Below are 21,720 nucleotides of genomic sequence, written 5' to 3'. Positions count from 1 at the left end.
ACTATGACTCTGGAGTAAAAATTACTGTTTTACTAAGTAAAGGTTCAATGTAGAGTACACCTTAATCTATGAACTGTCTTCCTTTATCTATGAACTCTCTTAATAATATTAAAATGAGTGGGGGACTGAAAGATAAATGGCATTTTAATATTATTATTAATGCCAAAAATATTTTTATTAATGTAAAAGAATATTTATTATTAGCATTATCGGGTCCATTCCCATTTCATTTTCTTACAATGTACCTTGGGAAAACATGTTTTCAAAATTGTTATGCTAACTAAAAGCAACGTTTGAAATTCAAAAGGTGCAAACTTTTGAAAATGACTACGTTTTGAACTGAAAAAAATCAATAAAAGAATGTTGATACTTAGTTTTTATTTTATTAATGGTCAAAAGTGGCTAGTCTTTGTTTATTAAACAAATCTTTCTTGTTCTCTCTATAAATAATTCCAGACATATCATTTCAAAAAGGGAGATATACGAAAAAGACTATAGAAAAGAATAGAGAGAGAAAAATTAAGTAGCGCAGAGAAAGAAAAAAAAAATAGCAAAACTAATTTAAAAGAGAGTTTATTAGTTGTAGGGAGGTGTTAATTTTGTGAGAGTTTTGAACTCAATTCTAATCCAGAGTATTGAGTTATTGTGTATAGGCTGTTGTATCCTGGAGGGGACAGGTCAAAGTGTGTTACTGTTGGACCGGAGAAATAATTACCGCAATGGGCTTGAATCTCCTTAAAGAGAGCGAGATATCCATGCCTCAGCCATAGAAGAAGAAATATATTTTTTTTTATTCATTTGTAATTTTCAGTTGTAATCACTGTAATATTTATTATAATATTATTGTAATATCACCAACACGTATAACACAATAATAGTTATTTTTTATGTTCTATATATCAATTAGTTTAGAATGGTGGCTATGTCTCATGATACTTTTGATTGATATATGAACTTGATAATGGGAGGCTTTGATTGAGCAGTTTCTCGTAAAGAAGTGAGTTTCGCCTTCTCTTTTAAACCACACGCATGCATTTCAAGTTTTAAGGCATTTCGTGTCTTACGATTTTCCAGCCACTTTCATCTATATTCAACATTTTTGAGAGGCCCTGTGTTTAATTTCCTATTGATTGCAAAAATAGGGAAGAGTTTTAAGTCTTATGCATGTTCTCTCCTTTGTGCTGCTGTACAAGCAAGGAGAATGTGGACTATGCAAAGTATCCAAAATATATAATCACGGTCCACGCCAGTCTACCAATTAACAAATAGTGATCAATGTGGAATTGTGTGGGTTTGTTTAATTAAGTCGATTTTGAGGGATATTACAGTATAGTTTTATCGCCTTCTTTTATTTACCTTTATATGATATACATATTATTTATGGGGCATAATACATGAATATGCCCTTTGACTTGACTTCAACTTTCATCTATACCCTCTAATTTTGGGTGTGAACATTAGCTACTTAAACTTGTATAAAGTTGAACAAGTAGATCTCCCCTCCCCCTCCCCTCACGGCTCTCTTTCGTTAATATGCCTCTGCTGTCATATTAATTTTGCTGTAAGAGATGCTTTATCTAGGAGTTTCACTATTTTTAGTAGTACTACTACTAAATAGCCATACAAGTTCCAAATGAATTACTTTATGCTGATTAATTAGATAATAAATCGTTATGTATGCTTCCCCATTTGTGCGGTTAGGTTCTTCTTTCTTTTACATCCCAATCCCAAAAAAAACTTTTTTTCAAACCAAGAATTAGGTCCCACTTTTGTGTTAGGAACGAATCCACATCATCAACACAAAATAGAAGTATATTAATTAGTCAAATGACTTGAAGCAAAAGGGAGTGACATTTGACAGACATATACAAAACCCGAAGCTAATAAAAAACAAAAATAAGTGTCAATTATCAACCAGCCACTAAAGGTGCAACATATACTTCTTTTTTCGACAGATTGATGTCCGAATAACTTAACCTATCTACCGTCGACCCACCTACTTAGAGGAGCATGAGAAGGTGAATTATTTATAATTATTATACTAACAAATATAGGTTGAACTAATCAATTTGTTTGCTGATTGATTGATTTTGTAGATAATTGACGATGGATATATGACAATATCAATTTTTACTAGTATAGGGGGCAGAAATAGCACTAATTGAATCCAAGTAAGAAATATTATACTACGAAGAATATTCAAAACGGATTGATAATCTTCCCTTCCTGACTATATAGTAAATATATGTTTTTTGTGATATAATAACAGAACTACCGACAAGTAGACCAGATTTTTTGAAGTAAATATATGTTTGTTACTCTCACAAAAACCTAATTAATCCTAAAACCCTCTACTTAGAAACTGCCACAGCCGAGAAGTTTACGCCTCCTAAACGCTAGTGCTCGGCCCACTGCTGCTCTCGGGGCTAGCAGCAGTGCTCGGCTTCTCGGGGTTGGCTTTGGAGACGATCTCGGGTCCAGCAACAGAGCTCGGCTTCTCGGGGTTTGTTTTAGTCATGATCTCGGGTATAGCAACAGTCGATCCGGTGATGCTCTTGGAGGAATTGGCGTCGATCTCATGGTGAATTTTCTCACAATACTTTAGCCTGTGTTACAAGTGCTCTGAAAAACAAACCATAAAATAAAGCAAAAAAACTAGAAAGCAGAGCAAATCATAAAACAAATAACTTACATCAGGCGAGTCTTTACTGAGACATGGTTGAAGCGCCTATTACTGTCCCTCCGTTTACCCAACCAATCAGTGTAACTGTAGATGATGGCACCCGCTGTTCCTCCGAATCCACCACTAGAGGAATATATCCAAAGCTTTGTTTTATTCAACTCGCGTACGTCATTTTTTAGTTGACGGATTATATTCCATCCCTTCATGTCCTCTTCGAGTTGTTGGATCACATTCCACCCTCTCACGTGATCTTTCAATTGGCGTGCCAGCTTTGAAAGTGCAATTTTTCAGCTTTCTATTTACTACTCACACATTTTTTGTCTTCTCTTAATCAAGCCATTTAAAAGGACACAATGGGGGCAGTGTGTTGATAAAGTTAAAAGTTCAGATATGAGTAGAAAATGAGGGCTGGGGGCAGTGTTGCTGCAAATTATCAGCTTTCTATTTATTACTCACATGTTTGTTGTCTCTTATTGGTAAAGCTCTATTCTTAGATCAAGCGACATAAAAGGACACAATGGGGCAGTGTTGCTAAAGTTAAAAGTTCAGATATGAATGAAAATGAAAGCTGGGGGCAGTGTTGCTTACTTCTGTTATTGCAAACACCAAGGTCATGTGACTTTTGGCTTGTACTGTTTAAGAGGAGGGATGATGAGGCCAAAAGAAGGAAAAAAACAAGAAGAAAGGGAGAAGAGGAGGGATGATGAGGCCAAAAGGGAGAACAGTAAGTCTCAGGTGCAAGGAAATCAGGACCACAACAATAATCAAACTTTAACTCAAGAGAACTAGGTTCCTGAGAATGGTAAGGATCAAACAGGGGAGCATGACAAACCTAAAGAACAAGAGCAATGGCAAGCACAGAAGAGAAGAGGTAGGAACAATATGCAACTAAACCATCAACAACAGCAATACCAAAGAGATTAAGACATAAACTTAGGTTCAATAGAAGCATAGTTTCTTTCGTGATGAGGGAAAAAAAGGTGATCCTTTCCTCCTCTTAATCACAAGCACAAAATCTGCAAAAGTAATGGCCTATAGATGGATAAAAATCCTTGCAGTAGTATTACTTACCAATAAGAGAAGTCAATATACTTGCAGCTTTCTTCACTTATCAACCAAAAAGACACTTGTACAAGTCTTGGTCTAAATATTAGGGGCTAAACTTTGATTTTGCTAGAATGTTTGGTATGGCATGATTGGAACTCAGTTAGTTATCGGGAAATTCATCAAGAAGTGTAAGCTTATAGCTAGGTAATGAAAAAAACAAAGAGACTCATTGGATCTATTATTAACCTAAAGGTAAATTACTGGATAGGCAATGTCAACTTTTGGTTTGACAATTGGACCAATCGAAGGCCCTCTTGCCAACTATTTTTAGGAGTTGACATTAATGGGACCAATCGAAGGCCCGCTTGCCAATTGGTTTGACAATTGGACCAATCGAAGGCCCTCTTGCCAAGGCTAAGTTCATTTGCTTTAAAGTTCAAATCTTTACTTTCCATAGTGGAGACACAGCTCTTTTCATCAGAGTTTCCCTTTGATATGCCTATGTAATCTAACACAACCCTCTAAAACACTTTCAAAAACTCAAATTTTTAAGTTTCAAGTTTCAACCTCTAAATTTATGACCAAATAAGAACTAAATACTTATAACGATCGACTCAAGGAAAAACAGACCAACAAAAGGAATAAACAGAAGTGAAAGCATAACAAACCATTCTGAGAAACAACAACAACAACATAACCAGTGTATTCCCACTTCCCCACAAAGTGGGGTCTGGGAGGGTAAAATGTATGCAGTTCATACCATTACCTCAGATGAAGTAGAGAGGTTGTTTTCAATAGATCCTGGCTCATGACAAATAACCGTATAACAAAACAATAAATATAAAAGCACACAACAAAACTACAACACACAGGAGAAAAATAATATAACGATCGAAGTACAAGAAACAGCCGATAGGCCCAAACACAACTCCAAATTTTCAACTTATGACTAAAGGGTAAGTTGGAAAGATTACTTTGCAGCTGGAGCAACCCCATGCCCATTAGCAAGGGCGGAGCCACAGCCGACGAAGGGTGGTCAGATGAACACCCTTCGTCGGAAAATTTTTTTCAGTATATAGGTTAAATATAGATATTTATGATTATATGCATATTGTTGCACACCCTTAACAAGCTAGAGAAGCATAATCCAGTAGTCAAGAGTATGCATTTTCGCATCAACAACTCGGGTTCAAACCTTGTCAAGTGCATTAGTGGTTTATTTTCTTTATTTTTTAAACAGTTCTTTGCCCAAGAAAAAATATGAACACCCTTAACCAAAAGTCCGACTCCGCCACTGCCCATTAGTACTAGAAAGAACTGCTCTTTTCTCTTCCACTGGTCTAGGCCACTATTTTTAGCAAAATCTAACTTCAGATCCAAAACCCCATGTGTCAAGAAAACCCCTTTTAGCACCAGAAGGGAAATTTTCCAAAACCCCATTTGGTGGTGACTCAGAACTAGGTAAACCAAGTCTAAGTTCAGTTGCCTTAAAGTTCAAATCTTTACTTTCCATTGTGGAAACACAGCTCTTTTCATGAGAGTTTCCCTTTGATATGTATGGAGAAAAATGAGTCAAAAGGCCTCCAAGTTTCCAATTAAAAAAAGGGACAAGTGGATCCCACAAACTTGTCCCCTTAAAAAACCAAGTCTCTTGAATAATTGGGATAGTTGTTTGACAACTACATTAGTTATCTAATAACTTCGCGTAGTTGTTGAACAACTTATCTCAGTTATCGAACAACTATGCCTAGTTGTTGAACAACTTTGATAGTTGTTGAACAACTTAGCAAAGTTGTTCAACAACTGAGACAAGTTGTTCGAACGGAAAAACTTTTTAAAAAAGACTCAAAAAAAGTCCCTCCCACCTAATTTTAAAAATTTGGAGGACTCCCACTTAATTGGACAACTTATTTATCCTTTTTAATCCAAAGTCACTGTGGTATGCCTATGTGATCATGCTCCTCTATAGGTATAGACATCAAGAATTTCACATCAATATTAACTGTTGCAATTATGTTCTTAAAAAATAATATTTCCTCCAATTTCATAATAAATGAATTGTTAAATTTTGACACACAGATTAAGAAAAAAGTAATAAAGACATAAATTTAATACCACTTTTCATTTTTACCCTCAAAAAGCAAAAATTGACCTTTAATACCTTTTCAAAAATTAATTGATTGTCAAATTATAAGGTCTTTGAAAAAAAATTATGCACTTATTTTAAATCACCAATAAATACCTCAACAATTCACTTATTTCGGAGGGAGTAATACTCAATACTAATACTATGTAAGATAATTATAGAGTAATAATGAAGTGCAAAGCTAGTGAAATATGCTACTAAAAACAACTAGTAGTAGGGTTATTTGGCCTTTTTGAAGCTTCTTTATAATTTTATACCATTATGCCATGTCTGATAACTGATTACTCACACACATACACACAATTTTTATTTTTATTTTGATATTTTACATAATTTCGAATTTATCAAAATATAACTAGCTCCTCACGAACAAGTAGAAGAATAAACAACATACCATTTTGGATTTTTTTGGAAACTGTGACCTGAAATTCCACAAATAGAAACACTAAGTTAAAATATACAATGTAGTAGTATCTACAAAGACTATACAAAATGCGTAATGACAATCGACTATACAAAAAGAAAAAGAAAAAAAAAGGAAACGGACCGTTGTTTGATGTCTTCGAATGTTTTGGGGTAATTTCCAAAAATGGAAATAGCGTGTTTATATAGTGGGATGCTCTAGGGGTCCATGTGATTTGGGCCCAATAATGTGGTACCCACTTAAATAATACTTTTAAATTCAATTTGTCCCATATTTAAAATTATAAAATTAAGAAATATTTTAATATACTTGGTATAATTTTAATTTAGTACCATAAGATTCAAAAAATTTATTTATTTTCTTAAACTACCTGTCAAGTTAGACTAGATCATTCTTTTTGAAACGCAAAAAGTAGTTGATTTGAATACGGAATGAAATATAATTGCGTTAGTATTAGTTTTTACATCTCCGTTGGACGATGTAATTTCGTGGAATCATGTTATTAGACCCGTGAATCAACAATCAAGATAGTCAACTTGACCAACGAGATTATATCGCTATGTAGGATTGTTCAGATTGTCTTAGCCTGGATTCCTCATTATTATTGTTTCACACACTTTATATTCTCATTACTGTTTATTGTTACTTTTAAATTGCCAAAACACAAGTTTTTTTTTTTAGTTACAACTCACATTTAATCTCATTAATAACACTAGAGTTGGATTGCTTGCCAAAAACCAATTTCCTGTGCAAATGATATTCGATTCGAAAAAAAAAACTGTATTACTTACGCGACCACGTACACTTGTGTGTGCCTTAGTTTCTTATTGAAAACTGTATACCTATTAGTAGTATTATATAAGGCATAATTAAGCAACTTGTATTGCTTATTTATTTAAAAAATATTTTTATCCCCTGAAGATTTCATTATATTAAGTCGTCTAAATGTCGAAACTATTAATTAACTAAATATCAGCACATGCCTACCAACAATCCTACTAACCATCCACATTAATCCTCAACTTTCATGCTCTCCTATTTAGGATCATATCATCGGATAAGTTGCAAATGTGTCGTGTCCTATCTATCACCTCCCTAGTTCTTAATCTACCTCTACCTCCTTCCCTGGGATAAATCTATCACCGCCACCTCTCACACCTCCTCACTAAGGCATTTAAACTTCTCTCCACCTGCTCAAACCATCCCAATCTCGCTTCCCACGAACATATTCCACTGGACCACATCAGGGTATCTAAAGTCGGAACACCTTCCATAAAGAGGAGCATTTATACTTGAGGCCTTTTTTCAAATGAAATCACCAACGAGTATAGAATTTAAAAATGTAAAGGCACACTGGCTATATACAGTACCAAATTTAACAAGGTCAATTTAACACACCACAACTCAAGGGCACCATGAATGAAATGCATAGGAAAGAATCCATAAACGAAGTTTCTTTCAAATAAAGCTCATAACTAATGAAAAATATTACTACATTTTAATCTTATTCATCCAACAGGGACCTATCTTTCAAATAAATGAAGCTCAATAACATCTATAATATTGAAAAGAAGAGAAAAGAATAAGGGTAAAATCCTTTGCTAGATACCATCTATATTGTACAACATTACAATAGGATGAACAAGCACCATAAAGTCGCCTGAACTTCCACATTGACCAGCAACAACTGTTTGTTCTCTACCTGGTCTTTCTTTTCTGTTCTGTTCATCTACATGCTTCCCAAAGTATTTAACTCCGTTACATCACTCCATCACTTGCAAAAATGATGATACCTCTAATGGTGGTAGCCTGAAGATGGTGGCCGTCTATCTCTTCCTCTTCCTAAAGCCGAGAAGTGATTACTGGAGGGACGTGGATTGCCATAACCTCGAGCAACATTTTGGTTCACTTGAGGGGTCCATCCACCACCCCGGGGATTATAGCTTCCTGGCTCATAAGGTTGATGATAACTGGGGTAATTACTGTATCCACTTTGCTGGTGAAAATGATCGATTGGTGGTACTGGTGATCGACTAAGATGCTGCGGACGATTAGCATGAGACGAATAACCATATCCAACATTTTGATGCGTCCCAGAGGCATGATGTCCATGTCTATGATAATCCCTGTTAGGAGGGGCAGGTTGGCCACCCCTCTCATACAGAGGTGGCGGTCTACTATAAGGATCAACAGCAGCTGGGATATAAGCCCGGTTGTAACTAGAATCATAGTGATAAGGCGCAGCTGTGTCATCTCGAGAAGAATAGCCAAAACTAGCACGCACATGTCCCTGACCATTGTATCTGTTAGAGGAAGGAAATGGACCATATCCAGCAGGATATGATGCTGGTTGAGCATGTCTATTATCTCCATGACCACTCCTCATCTGCAAACTATTAGAAACTAGCCTGTGTGCTGCCTCTCCAAGGTGACGACCAGAGTTTCCGACAGGTTGCTGGTTCCTGAAACAAAAATACACAGCTACATAAAACCTAATGGACAAAATAGACGTATTATTTGACATCTTCATCCAATCAACATATCGCAACAAACCTTCCATTTTCCCAAGGTTTCCTCCCAGAATCCTCATGCCACAACACCGGATCAGGTTTTATATCACCGAACGTGACCAACTGCAAAGTAACAATGCCACATTAGTAAGGAAACAAAAACGAACTGACAATATGCTTTGGAAACAGTTTTTATCTCATTCAACTGGTTAAAAAGAAACTGCAAGCTGCTGAGGTTTGTTTAACCACCCCTGTATAATGAATAATGTTTTGTTTTTACAAAAAACACGGTAATATGCATCTTTGGCTACCAGCCAATTATTAAAGTCTGCTTCAGCATTACTTTCATGAACTGCTTCCACCAATAATTTTCCCAGAATTGAGTTTTCAATGATCAAAATAGGCTTTGGTCAAAGCTGACCAAAGCCATTTTCAGGACTCGATTTTCCCATCTAGTCAAGAACATGGTATGGTGTTCCACCTTGCCCTCCCCCCAAATGAAGAGAAAGCATGGAACTCTCGCATTGATTACCTTCTTTGGGAAAATAACCCCTTGAGGTGGTCGCGTGATATGCTTATGAGCGTCTGGGAGTCTGTATATTGCACATCTGAAAATCCAAGATCCAGAAAGCTGATCAGAAATTGTAAAAATATTCTCATTGGGTCAGTACCATCAATTGGTACACAGATGCTGCAGTCAAAGACTAGGATCCTTACATGACTTGGTTGTCCATAATGTCTTCCATCCCATCAATAGGAGCTCTAAAAATTGGAGGACAAGGATCTCCCATGCAAAGGGATATGTAGCCATTCATGCCACCACTGCAAATACCATAAGAAAAAAAAAATCAGAAGAGTCCACCTAGGACTTTGGCAATTGAGATTCGAGCAAGGTTCTCATCAGAATAGATAACTACAAACCGAAGAATCATGTAGAAAAAGGAAAACAAGGACCGAGCTCAGATAGAGAAAAACTAAGGCTAAACTTGGAGGACAAGGATCTCCCACACAAAAGGATATGCATCCATTCATCCCACCAATGCATGCACCACCACCAACAACAACAAACCCAGTAGATTCCCACATCGTGGGGTCAGGGGAGGGTAAGGTAGAGTGTACGCAGACCATACCACTACCTCTAACGAAGTAGGGAGGCTGATTCCGATAGATTCCCACGAATGCATGCACCACTACAAAGAAATCAGGAGAATCCACCTAATTGACAATTTAGACTCAAGCTAGGTTTTAATCACAGTAGACAATAATGTTCAGATATAGTATGCAGAAAAAAGACTAAAAACCGAAGAATCATGTAGAGAAAGGAAAACACGGACTTAGACCAGACAGAGAAGACACTAAGGCTAAAAATTGGAGGACAAGGATCTCCCACGCAAAGGGATATGTAGCCATTCATCCCACCATTGCATGCACTGTTGGGAAAAAAATCAGAAGAGTCCACCTACGACTCTAACGATTGAGATTCAAGCCAACAGAAAAGAAGCAGAATAAGTATGCCGAAAAAAAAAGACTAAATAAAGAGTAATCGTGCTGAAAAAAAGAAAAACCAGGACCCAGCTCAGACAGAGAAGACTAATAAAGCTTCAAAAATACAACTAAGCTGGAGTCACTAGTAAAAACATGTTAGGTCTAGTACGGACTTGGGCAATCCTCCCCTCATGAGTTAGGCCTAAGATCCATTCTTTACAGGAATATCACCCCTCCACAGAAATATAGATGGTTCATTTACACATAGGTCATATAGCAACATACCTTGCTTTTGGGTCCAACCGCTCCTTCACTTCAACACGTTCGTTGTCTGTCAGCTGCTTACAACGATCATCAAGAGAAAAAATGTATGGAGACAAAGGGTGAGATAATGACACAAAAAGCATATCATTCATCACGCTATTTCTTCGTGCTTCTTCCTCCTGCAAGAAAATGACTTAATTAGGAAAATGGATATCCTCTAAGATAGTTCAATTCAATTAAGAAGTGACACCATTATACCGTCAAGGTATGTTCAACTTTTGCAACCTCTGCAAGGAGCCGGGATTCATCAATGAAAGGCAGTTTGGCAATACCCTTCACATTAAGATAAGTGTCAGTACAAAGATATGAGAATATTGTTCTTAAGAAATCTAATGTAACAAGTACCTGCCATGAAAAGCGCTTCCCATTCATGTCCACCTCAAAGTCTGTCAACAACATTATGGCATGAAATATTTTAAGGTCTGAGATATTCATTTAGAGATAAAGTACTTTAAGCAAGACACCATACTGGTAGATGGCAGACAAGTTATCCTGTATTATTAAGTAATTTAGCAGATTAACAAGATAACTTGTCAAAATGAGAAAAAAAAAGTCATACCAGAAGGATAGAAGTCGATAATGGGTGAGTTTGGGTCCGTCATCAATCGCCTATACTGTTCAGGAAGAGCGTGTGAACTGCATATGAACCTAGTAAGCACCCACTAGCAAGACATCTAGTTTGAAAAACACAAAAGTGAGGTATAAACCTGGCAGCGGGAAAAACCCCCAACAGCTGATTGAATGGTTTGAATGGAGAACCTAGTTCAAAGGTGATATTCAACTCCCCAAGGTCCTTGAGGTCAGAAGCAAATGGAGCATAATGATAAGGATAAAACCTGCAGAGAAAACACTTGAAGCAATGAAACCGAAAAAGACAACCATTGTTTTGCAAAGCACATTTGATCTTATCAATCACCAGATCATTTTGTCTCTAGCACAACGAATGTTCCAGTGTTTAAAGTGAAAGAAAAGGGACGACCCGGTTCATACCTACTCCGTAGGTGTCGGGGAGGGGGGGGACCACTCCGGGAAGAATAAGAAAAAAAACTCCAGATGAAAATATGAAGCACAAAGGATAGCATGTTAAGTAAAAAATAAAACGATCAATATTAAAAACAAATGAATTGATGTGTGTGTGAGAACACCATGTAGACAGAACTCGACATATTACGCAAAGACCTATGCAGAGTCATGTTAGCTGGCAAATCATTCATGTCATATCATATCCACATGCATGCACAAAAAAACTCCAGTATCACAAAGAAGAAATTTACCACTGCCAGGAACAAACACCTTCATAATAATAGTGCATAACCCAGCACAGCCCTTCTGTGTATTTCAATACCTAATAAGATAAGCACCAAATGATGAGATTGAAATCACCTTTATATGGATGTAGATGCCTAAGCAAAACTAAACTTTGCGCAATTTCCTAAGACAGCTAAAATTCATCGAGAAAACAATCCATTTGGATTTTAGCCTCACCAGCTGAGGTGTGCAGTTGATTTAGGTCACCTATCCTTGATGAGTCGAAATGTAACATTGGGGAATCTAGAAAAACTACCAGGCATTGATCTATCATAGACCTCACCATTACTATAAAAGCCATCAGAGTGCGCTTCTCACATAGAAATATAGCTCAAAAGAATCGTGTATTCTGACAGCTAAAAGTAATTTGAACTACAGATGCACATATAATCTAATCAAAGATGATGAGTTGTTAAGTCCTAACCACCTAAAAGCTTGTCCCTCATTAATAGAGATCCTACTTAAGTTTAGATAACTTACAATGTCCTTTCGTACTTCTTCCATCTCCTCAGGTGTCTTTGCCGGAAATTTTTCCGTATAATACCTTTCTTTCCATCCTGGCACTCCCAATTTGATCTGTAAAGACAAATCGGATCCAATCCAGCATAAATATATAAACGACAACAATATAAATTGCATGAATTGACTTGCTTCATTTTTTAAAGAAAAAATATAAGAACTACAAGTTATCATAGATGTAAAATCGAAAAAAAAAACACAACCGGCCTTACTGGATTGCTTAGCACTGGTTATTTTTTTCCTGATAAAGTGAAGTTGATAAAAGGCATCAAGAAGATGCAGAGTGTAAATGATTTGGCATGGGGTTTTACATTTTAATAACCGTTAAAATGCCCCCCGAGCATTCCATGATCACAATCTCAGGTACTTCGGGTGGAACACATTTACTTGCATGCACTCTTGATAATCATCATATTCTCAAAGCACAGGAATTTTAAAAATTAAATTAAGAGAAGTGGTTACGATCGTGCAGTCCATATAAATATGTATAGCTAGATCGCTCCAGTATATTTTGCACTTATCAAATTAATTCACCAACACAACCATTTTAACAATTTTATACACTAAACTGACTCTTAAGGTTCTTTCTACAGATCAACATCAAATTTTGAAAAGCACATCATGCTGACGCATGCATCACTATCTGACTTGTATATTGTAGTTAACAATTAGACAATTGGTATAGTCTTGACTGAAAATTTAATTAATGAACTTGTAAATCATGATCAGAAAGCCTTAAATAGTGGTTCTCTGCAATTAAATCTGCAATCTCCCTTGTGATGTATCTACTTGAGTAACATAATTCTTAACAACAACATACCTAGTATATTCTCACAAAGTGGGGTCTGGAGAGGGTTAAGTGTACACAACCCATACCACTACCTCAAAGGTCAGGTAGAGAAGCTGTAGATTTTCAATCACACCTTACTGACTTTTAAGGTCTGGTTGCTAGTAGCAGAAAGGCTTGATGTGATCCAAGAGTTCATGAAAAGAAATTTTGCTGAAAGCCGCTATTTCGTCTCATTATGAGATTTATGGCTCTTGGAATATGTTACTCCATGTTTCATTTTAAAAATCCATTTACTATTTATGTATTCAATCAGTTAGAAATTTTAAAGTATTTGAATTCATAATTTATAACATTTGAAGGGCAGCCCAGTGCACTAAAAACCCAGCTATGCGCAGGGTCCGGGGGAAGTCCAGACCGCAAGGGCCTATCGTACGCAGCCTTACCTTGCAGTTTTGCAGGAGGTTGTTTAAACTGTGACCTCTTGGTCACATGGAAGCAACTTTACCAATTATTCCAAGGTTCCCTTCATAAAAGTCAGTAAAAGCTTATAGGAAATATGTTGTTTTCGCACCTTGTCTTCCTCGGGATTCTCTGAATTAAAAACATCATTTTTCTCACGGATCAACTTGTTTAGCTTTGTTTTCAGTTCTTCTTTGTTTTCTAATACCTGATGTCACAACCCAAAATTTGTGTTAGCTGGCATTCAAAAATTTTCAAAGGGAATGAAAGCAATACATGCAAAAATTAAAGACCAAAAATAAAATAAGACTATTCACTCCTATAAGAGACCTAACAAAGCGATATCCATCAGATAAAAGTTAGTCCTAAAGAATGGCTGAAGTAAAAATTACATATAAAATGCCTCTGCCTAAGGAGGAAAACATACTTCAGTTTCAAGGCAATTCTCAGCTTCAACAATTGCAGCTCCTATTGTGGCTCCAGAACTCAAACGTGCAGCTTTTTTGGTGTGAAAATTAGATCCTTTATCATCAACAGTCCCAGAGTGCTCGCTCTGAATGTCAAGGACGGAAAGACTTGATGTGCCATGCCGAAGTTGGTCACGTCTTGCATCTCCCCCTCGTTGATAGGGAGAAGGCGAAGGACCTGAAGCAAGCCGAGAACCACTGAAACGAGCAACTGGAACCAAAGATTCAGGTTCTGCTTGAGGAGCAGCGTCATCTCCTCTTTTTGACTGGGCTTTTTCACGCTTAATTCTCTCAGATTGTCTCTGCAAAGAAAAAAAGAAAACATGAAAGTGAAATCTAGGTCCCATGTACATGCAATAGACGGCACGTACCCAGAAGTCAAAAGTACCTATTTCAATATATTATGTAACTAGCAAGCAGTAAAACGGACAAAGTCCTAGCTACAAGAAAGGACATTTTAGAGGGCTTGGGAACAAAAAATGATCGAAAGCATCATGTCAGAAGAATTTGCATTATTATTATTAGAATAGAATAGAAGGGCTTAAGCAAAATAGCACTTTGAACACTGGTAATTGTTTAGGAAGTAGTAGTAAAAGTCAAATATTAAAAAAAAAAAAAAAAAAAATGAAACAAAAAAATCATCACTAAATTTACCAGAAAATTTTTAAAATTAAATTAGTGTCACTAACAATGTAGTAAGGTTTCTCACACATCAAGTGTCCCCCAAACAATTCCTGTCCCCTTCTAGTCTTTTTTGCCCTGATCCCTTATCAATTTCAACTGATGAATAAAGACAGGACAGAACAGGAAGTAAAAATTTTCATGTTAAGATACAACTTAAGTTCACAATCGAAGGACAAAGATCTGCAACTACACAGAAGGCAATGAATAAATGTTCCTTCAGTTCCAAAAAAAGATGCAAGGAATTGGTCAGATAAGAGCAGACCTGATGTAACCGAGCTCTTTTCTGAAATATCTTATCTTCATATGATCCCACAGCCTGAATAAAATGTTCTACCCTGCTAAGATTTGGCTGGAAAAGTAGTAAAGGAATCATTCACATATATGCAAAAGTTCCAAGAATAACTTGGTACATGGCTTAACCAGGATATAGTTAGATCAGCTTATGGCAAACAACCAAATACCTGGCTACCATCAGTTAAATACCCTTCCATGGATTTAAACTCCTTCTTATAGACAGCCAGCAACAAGTTTATTGCACCCTGAACAGGACAAATATAAACAAGAATTACGAAAATGAAGAAAATCATAGTACAAACTTATCACAAAAAAATAAAATAAAAAATAACATAATTCTAAGGATTCTTAAGAGACAGAGACCTAATTACTGGATGCTGGTAAAAATCAAACAGATTCTCCAAAACAAGATATCAAGAAAATTTATTAGTTCATGTTTCCTAGATGAGGATGAGAAACAGAGAAAAGGTGGTTACTCAGTCGGCAGCCATTGGAGAAAACACCTTTCCTAGCTGGCTAGTCAAATCCTCCAGATCACTCTTTAGTTGTTCTATTTCTTTCCTACCCATTAGCTCTCATGTTCTCTCTCACTCATACCCCCTTTCCATAGACAAGGGAGGTGTCACAGCAAACACCATGTTAGTCCTAAACTAGAGGCATGTAGCAGAGCAGCACCACTTAATACATAATTTCTCACATCGTATATCTAACTGATAAAGTTAATACAGGCTCCTTTCATACAAATCACTAACCCACACATATGATAAATAATAGTTTATGCCATCTCTTCCTATTTCATAAAAGCATTGAGCAAAGCCCTGTCAAGGTCTCGCCTTTACAAAGCATACTTCCTATCATTTTCACAGATTCCTTCAAGGCCATTCAACAGATCATTATCGGATCACAAACTGTAAGCTAATAAGAGCTAGCAAAAATGTTTCGAGTTTCCTGTCACCATGTTAGTCCAATATGTATCTCTTACCACTTGAAAGATCACTAGTTGAACTTGCCTCAAAGTTAGTCCTCAAAATCGCTGAATCCAAATCTTACGTTTAGTTTTAAGAACGTAACAAATCATTGGCTCAACAAAAGAGGTAGACAACACCACAGGATACAAGTCTTTTTTAGTGATAGGAGTATAACATAAAGCGTGACAATTTCTTTCATTTTAGATAAACATGATGGCATTAAGCTGACAAAAGTCACCTGAGCATGACTGGTTCTATTCTACAGATTCATTTAGCTCAGAAGTACAATTAGGGGACACAGCCACAGCTATAAGATATAAAAAAACAAACGAAACCAAACCAGAAAGAACAGACCTCACGAATCTCAAGAGTAGGCATGTGTGGGAGAAAATCATTTCCAACAAAGAAACACATAAATATGAAGTCGTCAATGATCCGCTCGAGATCAATCTCAAAGGGAGGATTTGGGATTCTCATATCAAATTCTAAATACTCCCGCAGAGTCCATATGTGGAGGAACTGCAACAGATGCATAAAATTAGCAAAAAAATTCCACATATTACTTGTTAATAACATATTATACATCTAATTTATTTAATCAAGAACATCTTCTACATATATATTTCGTAGAGAGACTCTCAAATATACCTGGAAAGGTTTTTTTGCCACAATCTCAGCATTGCCTTTCTCATCAAATTCCCCTGCTTTTCGTTTCGCCTTTCCTTCACAATCTGCGGCTAAGTGACCCATTTGACCACAAAGGAAACACTTATCCTGCTGACCTGGAGTAAATACAACCTACATAGACACAGGATTCGTCAAATAAGATGTGACATAAAAAATAGACCACAAGACATTTAAAAACAGATTCAAAATATGACAAATCTTATTCTGAAGAAGAACCACAACCAACAACAAGAATTTAAGAAAAATAAGCGAAAACAAGGAGAAAATCGTCATTATCCACTCAGAATGGGTTTCTTGTGAATCCTTTAAAAAAATAGGGTTCTTGAGAACAGTGTTTATTTCAAAGCATTTCTAACCAAAATGTTGATATTTTGTTTTTTTGGTAAGCCAAAATGTTGATAGGAGTAACTAGAGAACACAAACAAGTTGAGCTTTAAACCTCTCTGAGTATAGAGAAGTGAACTTCATGAGTAGCCAACGCCAACATGATTAGATCTGCATCCTGTCATGTGGAAATAGAATCAGCTATACAAGTTATCTAACATTAACTTCAAGAAATTAGAAAGAAGTTATGAGTACAAATTGCAAGTAATTTATAAGATAACACATACCAAACCATAAAGACAATGGCGCGTATTTGGGTCATAACCAGGAAGATTTCTTTGGAGTCGAAGGTATGACATAATTTTATGCTCCCCTTCACCAGGAACATTTGCATCAGAAAGTATAACCTTCAATCAGTAGTTGAAATAATAAGCACGGTAATAATTCAACATCATGCAGGGAAAAAACAAAAAACAGTATCCAAAGAAACAAACAATGAATAAATATAAACATAAAGGATTTACATCAACGATACCTTGACATTTTTCCATCCTGGATCATGGTTTAATCTAAGATGAACATAGTACTGAAGAGCGATTGACAATGTGGCCATGAACTGAGTCCCAGGAGTGATGACATTTGAATCGAAAACTTGTGATTCTTGCTTTGGAGGGAGTTTCCTACCCTCTCTCTCGAATTCTTCCCGCAGCTTTTCCTCCTCAGCTGCCTAAAAGTGATTCCATGAGATAGAACCCAAAACACTTTGAAGTTGAAAATAAATTCCTACAGAAATTTAAAAGTGCATGTACCGCATCTGCTGCATCTTTTGCTGATCTAAAACGTCTAGATCTCTGCTGATTCATTTTTGCCCTTGGTGCAACACCATCTACCACAGATATCAGTCAACAATCAGAACTAAAATCTTCAATCAACTTATAACTACGTAAAATACGTGGATTCACTGTATAGGGAAATTATTCAATAGGAGATCAAAATATTTGAAAAGAAAACGTGTGCACAGCAAGCATGTATAGACATGTCAAAACTAGGAGAAACTATCTTAATCTATAAAAGGGGAATATGGTCTAAGAAGTGGGAAATTCGTATTAAGGAGTGAATTAAAACATATTTTAGATCTCTTTTACAACATTTTTCCTTTAATCCCTATTTACAAACTTTTGAGAAGATTTTTCTTTTCCATCATCCAACTTCTTGTTTTGTGATTCACTTTTATAGAAAATACAGCATCCATACTATCATTAAAAGGCATTTCAACCTTATTACCCACCAATAGCCATATATAGCAGCTTTCGAGGACGCACCATAGAGAAAAGCCTGTCTATGTAATCAAACATGCACTCAAAGACCTCCTCAAATGTCGTTGGAGAGGGCTGCATAAAAAAGTATACTATGTTAGAACACAATGCAAAAGAGCTGGCAATAACATACGCAACACACAGCGATAAACCAAAGTACAGCATCCTCCAACAGTATCCAAATTGATTCAAAGTTGGTCATTAAAAGAGCACTATCCCACCTTTTATATTTTCCCATTTATTACAGCAGGGAAAGACAGGTGGATTTTACGATAAATTTGTGCTATTCAAATAAGGCGTACAAAAAGGGAATAAAAACAATTGATAGTGCAGGCAATATAGGTATCTACAACTATGCATGCGGAATGATTTGAACAAAATAGAAACTGTCTTGTTCGATGATAAAAAGTCCTACCAATTTCTGTACGCGTAAAAGCTATCGTTGAAGTAGATACGTTCTCACTGGAAAATTAAAGCAGTAGAAAACTAAGAAAGGTGTGCCCAAACTTATTTTCAATGACACCATTTATTTCTTCGAAAAAAATTTGACCAATTCCACCAGTCTCTGACAGGACAAAAGAAGTCCAAAATGGATACGTCCGATTGCTACAAGTTTTTTATATTTACATTCTTTCTACAAAAATAAACACGATCCATGATAAAATGGATAGGAAAATAGCAGCAAACAGTGAGAAATCTCCATTTTACATTTTTCATTCATAATAAATCTTCTAGACTGGAAATGTCACCAATACACAAGCATATTCTAAAGTAAAATAAAAATGATTCTTCCCCGACAACCAGTCACTCAATGGCTCAATCCAAATTAGCTCGTTCCGCTACGAATCTTGTTTTTCATAGTGCGATTATTTTTACTGTGGCCTCAACCTACTGCAATCATGCAAATCGCCACCATCCACAATATATATATACACATTCGTAGCTTCTTTTAATGGCATATGTACACTGAGCAGACATATTGCTCGTTTCAAAGTCATTTTAAAAACAGTCAATATTTTATTGCCCACCAAAAAGCTTAAAGATTCCTTCTTGTTGCTTAAACCCGGAAACAAAAATTCTCGGTTGTTTACATAAAAATTAAGTTGCAACAACTACCAGGGTATTAAGTTGTTGAGTCACACAATGAAGATTTGGGAGAGGGTGGTTGAGCGGAGGTTGAGGAGGATCGTTTCTATTTCTGAGAATCAGTTTGGATTTATGTCTGGGCGCTCAACGAAAGAGGCAATTCACCGATGCGGAAATTGGTGGAGCAGTATAGGGAGAGGAGGGAGGACATGCACATGGTGTTCATCGAACGTGGAAAAGGCATATGACAAAGTCCCTAGGGAGGTTCTGTGGAGATGCTTGGAGGTAAGAGGGGTCTCGGTGGCACACATCAGATCGATTAAGGACATGTATGATGGGGCGAAGACTCGAGTGAGGACAGTGGGAGGAGATTCAGAGCATTTCCCTGTCAAGAGGGTTGCACCAGGGATCTACTCTTAGCCTGTTTTTATTCGCCTTGGTGTTGGATGTGTTGACGCAACGTATACAAGGAGAGGTGCCTTGGTGTATGCTATTTGCAGATGATGTAGTTTTGATTGATGAGACGCGGGGAAGTGTTAATGACAAATTGGAGGTTTGGAGACAAATCCTGAAGTCTTAAGGGTTAAGGTTGAGTAGGACCAAGACGGAGTACTTAGAATGCAAGTTTAAGGACTTGAGGCAGGAGGACAAGGCAGTAGTGAAGTTGGATTCCCAGAGTGGTTTGCAAGAAGAATAGTTTTAAGTATCTTGGATCTATGATTCAGGGAAATGGAGAGATTGATGAGGATGTCTCCCACCATATTGGGGCAGGATGGATGAAATGGAGGCTCCCTCAGGAGTTTTGTGTGATAGTAAGGTGCCTCCCAAGCTTAAAGGCAAATTCTATAGAGTTGCAGTCCATCTGGCCATGTTGTATGGAGCGGAGTGTTGGCCAGTAAAGAACTCTCACATCCAAAAATTGAAGGGGGAGGAAATGAGGATATTGCAATGAATGTGTGAACTTACTAAGGGTGACAGGGTTAGGAATGAGACTATTCGGGAGAAGATGGGAGTGGCGTCGGTGGAGGACAAGATGTGGGAATTGAGGTTGAGATGGTTTGGGCATGTGATGAGGAGGGGCACTGATGCCCCAGTTCGTAGGTGTGAGAGGTTGGCCTTGGATGGTTTCAAGCGAGGTAGGGGTAGGCCGAAGAAATACTGGAGAGAGGTGATTAGACGTGACATGGAGCAGTTACAGATTACTAAGGACGTGACCCTAAATAGGAAGGTATGGAGGATGCATATTAGGATAAAGGGCTAGTGCATGGGATGAGTCGAAGTCAGTAGTTACGAGTGTTTTGGTGCAGCTTGATTAGTAGTCTTAGGGCTTTGTACATAGGTTGGAACTTCTACTTAGGAGGGTTGGGGGGAGGTGTGTGCCTTTGGTTTATTAGTATATAATATTTCTTTGTGGATGTTATATCTCTGTTATTACATCTTGTTCCATGTTTTATGACGACTTTGGTTATTATCATTTTGTCCTGAGCCGGGAGTCTATTGAAAACAGCCTCTCTACTTCTTCGGAGGTAGTGGTATGGACTGTGTACATTCTATTCTACCCTCCCCAGACCCCATTATGTGGGAATACACTGGGTTTTTTGTTGTTGTTGTTGTAACATAAAAATTAAAATTTAACCTTTGCAGGATGTTGTCGAGGACACAGATTAGGATCAGAAGGTCAGTAGGTAGTAGAATGTTGTCTCGCTTACCCCTCCATACTAATAGTCCTATTATTTCTCCTATAGTTTCTTGTCCATCGATTCCTGTTACTATCTATTGTTGTTTGTACTTCGATTATCGTACTTTTCTGGTGTAGTTACTAATACTCTCTTTTTCATTATGTTTTATCATGCTTTCTATAGTATTTTGCCATGATCTCTTCACTTCAGTTATTTCATTTTTGCCGTTCTTTTGTATAGTCCACCGGAAACATTCTCTCTACCTCCCATGGTAGAGGCAAGGTCTGCATACACTCTACCGCTCCCTAGATCCCACTTTGTCGGACTACACAGGGTATGTTGTCGTCCTTGTTTATCTAAAATTTAATGTTGAACAAACTCACATATCTACTCAATTGTAGATAAATTCAAAAGATCAACAAGCAAAACCATCAAATTTATCACCGAAACTCGAAAACCAAATAATTACTTGTACAATAAATTACTGAAGAAAAAGCAGGAGTAACGAGTACAGACATTA

At 36.9% G+C, this 21,720-nt stretch overlaps 2 protein-coding genes across 5 annotated transcripts in view; both read right to left on the bottom strand.

Annotated features, from left to right (window-relative positions):
* Positions 1-2,142: 2,142 nt before the first annotated feature.
* LOC107869391 lies at positions 2,143-5,218 on the bottom strand. 3 transcript variants are annotated; one of them, XM_016715924.2, is made up of 3 exons: positions 3,755-5,190; positions 2,693-2,952; positions 2,143-2,606 (listed from the first exon to the last, which is right to left on the bottom strand). In XM_016715924.2, exons 2-3 carry the CDS (start codon positions 2,887-2,889, stop codon positions 2,390-2,392), a joined length of 414 nt encoding a protein of 137 aa, XP_016571410.2. In that variant the 5' UTR covers positions 2,890-2,952; positions 3,755-5,190; the 3' UTR covers positions 2,143-2,389. The 3 variants fall into 3 exon arrangements, 2 of the variants coding, with proteins under 2 accessions (XP_016571410.2, XP_016571409.2); XM_016715923.2 differs by having other exon boundaries at positions 2,693-5,189; XR_007054764.1 differs by having other exon boundaries at positions 2,153-2,622; positions 2,693-5,218.
* Positions 5,219-7,743: 2,525 nt separating this feature from the next.
* LOC107866882 (5'-3' exoribonuclease 3) overlaps positions 7,744-21,720 on the bottom strand; it is a 17,504-nt gene continuing 3,527 nt past the window's right edge. Inside the window, exons 2-23 of one of the 2 annotated variants that reach the window (XM_047411356.1) lie at positions 18,408-18,510; positions 17,929-18,005; positions 17,655-17,846; positions 17,407-17,526; positions 17,235-17,297; positions 16,757-16,906; positions 16,463-16,627; positions 15,308-15,385; positions 15,109-15,195; positions 14,123-14,464; positions 13,808-13,903; positions 12,408-12,503; positions 11,894-11,964; positions 11,327-11,455; positions 11,179-11,255; positions 10,965-11,005; positions 10,818-10,892; positions 10,581-10,738; positions 9,528-9,632; positions 9,343-9,418; positions 8,854-8,933; positions 7,744-8,762 (exon numbers count right to left, since the gene is read on the bottom strand). In XM_047411356.1, the coding sequence (XP_047267312.1) occupies positions 8,096-8,762; positions 8,854-8,933; positions 9,343-9,418; positions 9,528-9,632; positions 10,581-10,738; positions 10,818-10,892; positions 10,965-11,005; positions 11,179-11,255; positions 11,327-11,455; positions 11,894-11,964; positions 12,408-12,503; positions 13,808-13,903; positions 14,123-14,464; positions 15,109-15,195; positions 15,308-15,385; positions 16,463-16,627; positions 16,757-16,906; positions 17,235-17,297; positions 17,407-17,526; positions 17,655-17,846; positions 17,929-18,005; positions 18,408-18,510 (3,048 nt within the window). In that variant the 3' untranslated portion in view covers positions 7,744-8,095. Of the gene's footprint in view, positions 8,763-8,853; positions 8,934-9,342; positions 9,419-9,527; positions 9,633-10,580; positions 10,739-10,817; positions 10,893-10,964; positions 11,006-11,178; positions 11,256-11,326; positions 11,456-11,893; positions 11,965-12,407; positions 12,504-13,807; positions 13,904-14,122; positions 14,465-15,108; positions 15,196-15,307; positions 15,386-16,462; positions 16,628-16,756; positions 16,907-17,234; positions 17,298-17,406; positions 17,527-17,654; positions 17,847-17,928; positions 18,006-18,407; positions 18,511-21,720 lie in introns of those variants that run through there. The other variant, XM_047411357.1, reaches the window with a different exon arrangement.

Source organism: Capsicum annuum, chromosome 4 (genome assembly GCF_002878395.1).
Source record: "Capsicum annuum cultivar UCD-10X-F1 chromosome 4, UCD10Xv1.1, whole genome shotgun sequence".
NCBI classification, from domain to species: domain Eukaryota; kingdom Viridiplantae; phylum Streptophyta; class Magnoliopsida; order Solanales; family Solanaceae; genus Capsicum; species Capsicum annuum.
The sequence above is the reverse complement of the archived record's forward strand: the minus strand, read 5'-3'. Positions and strand labels throughout refer to the sequence as shown.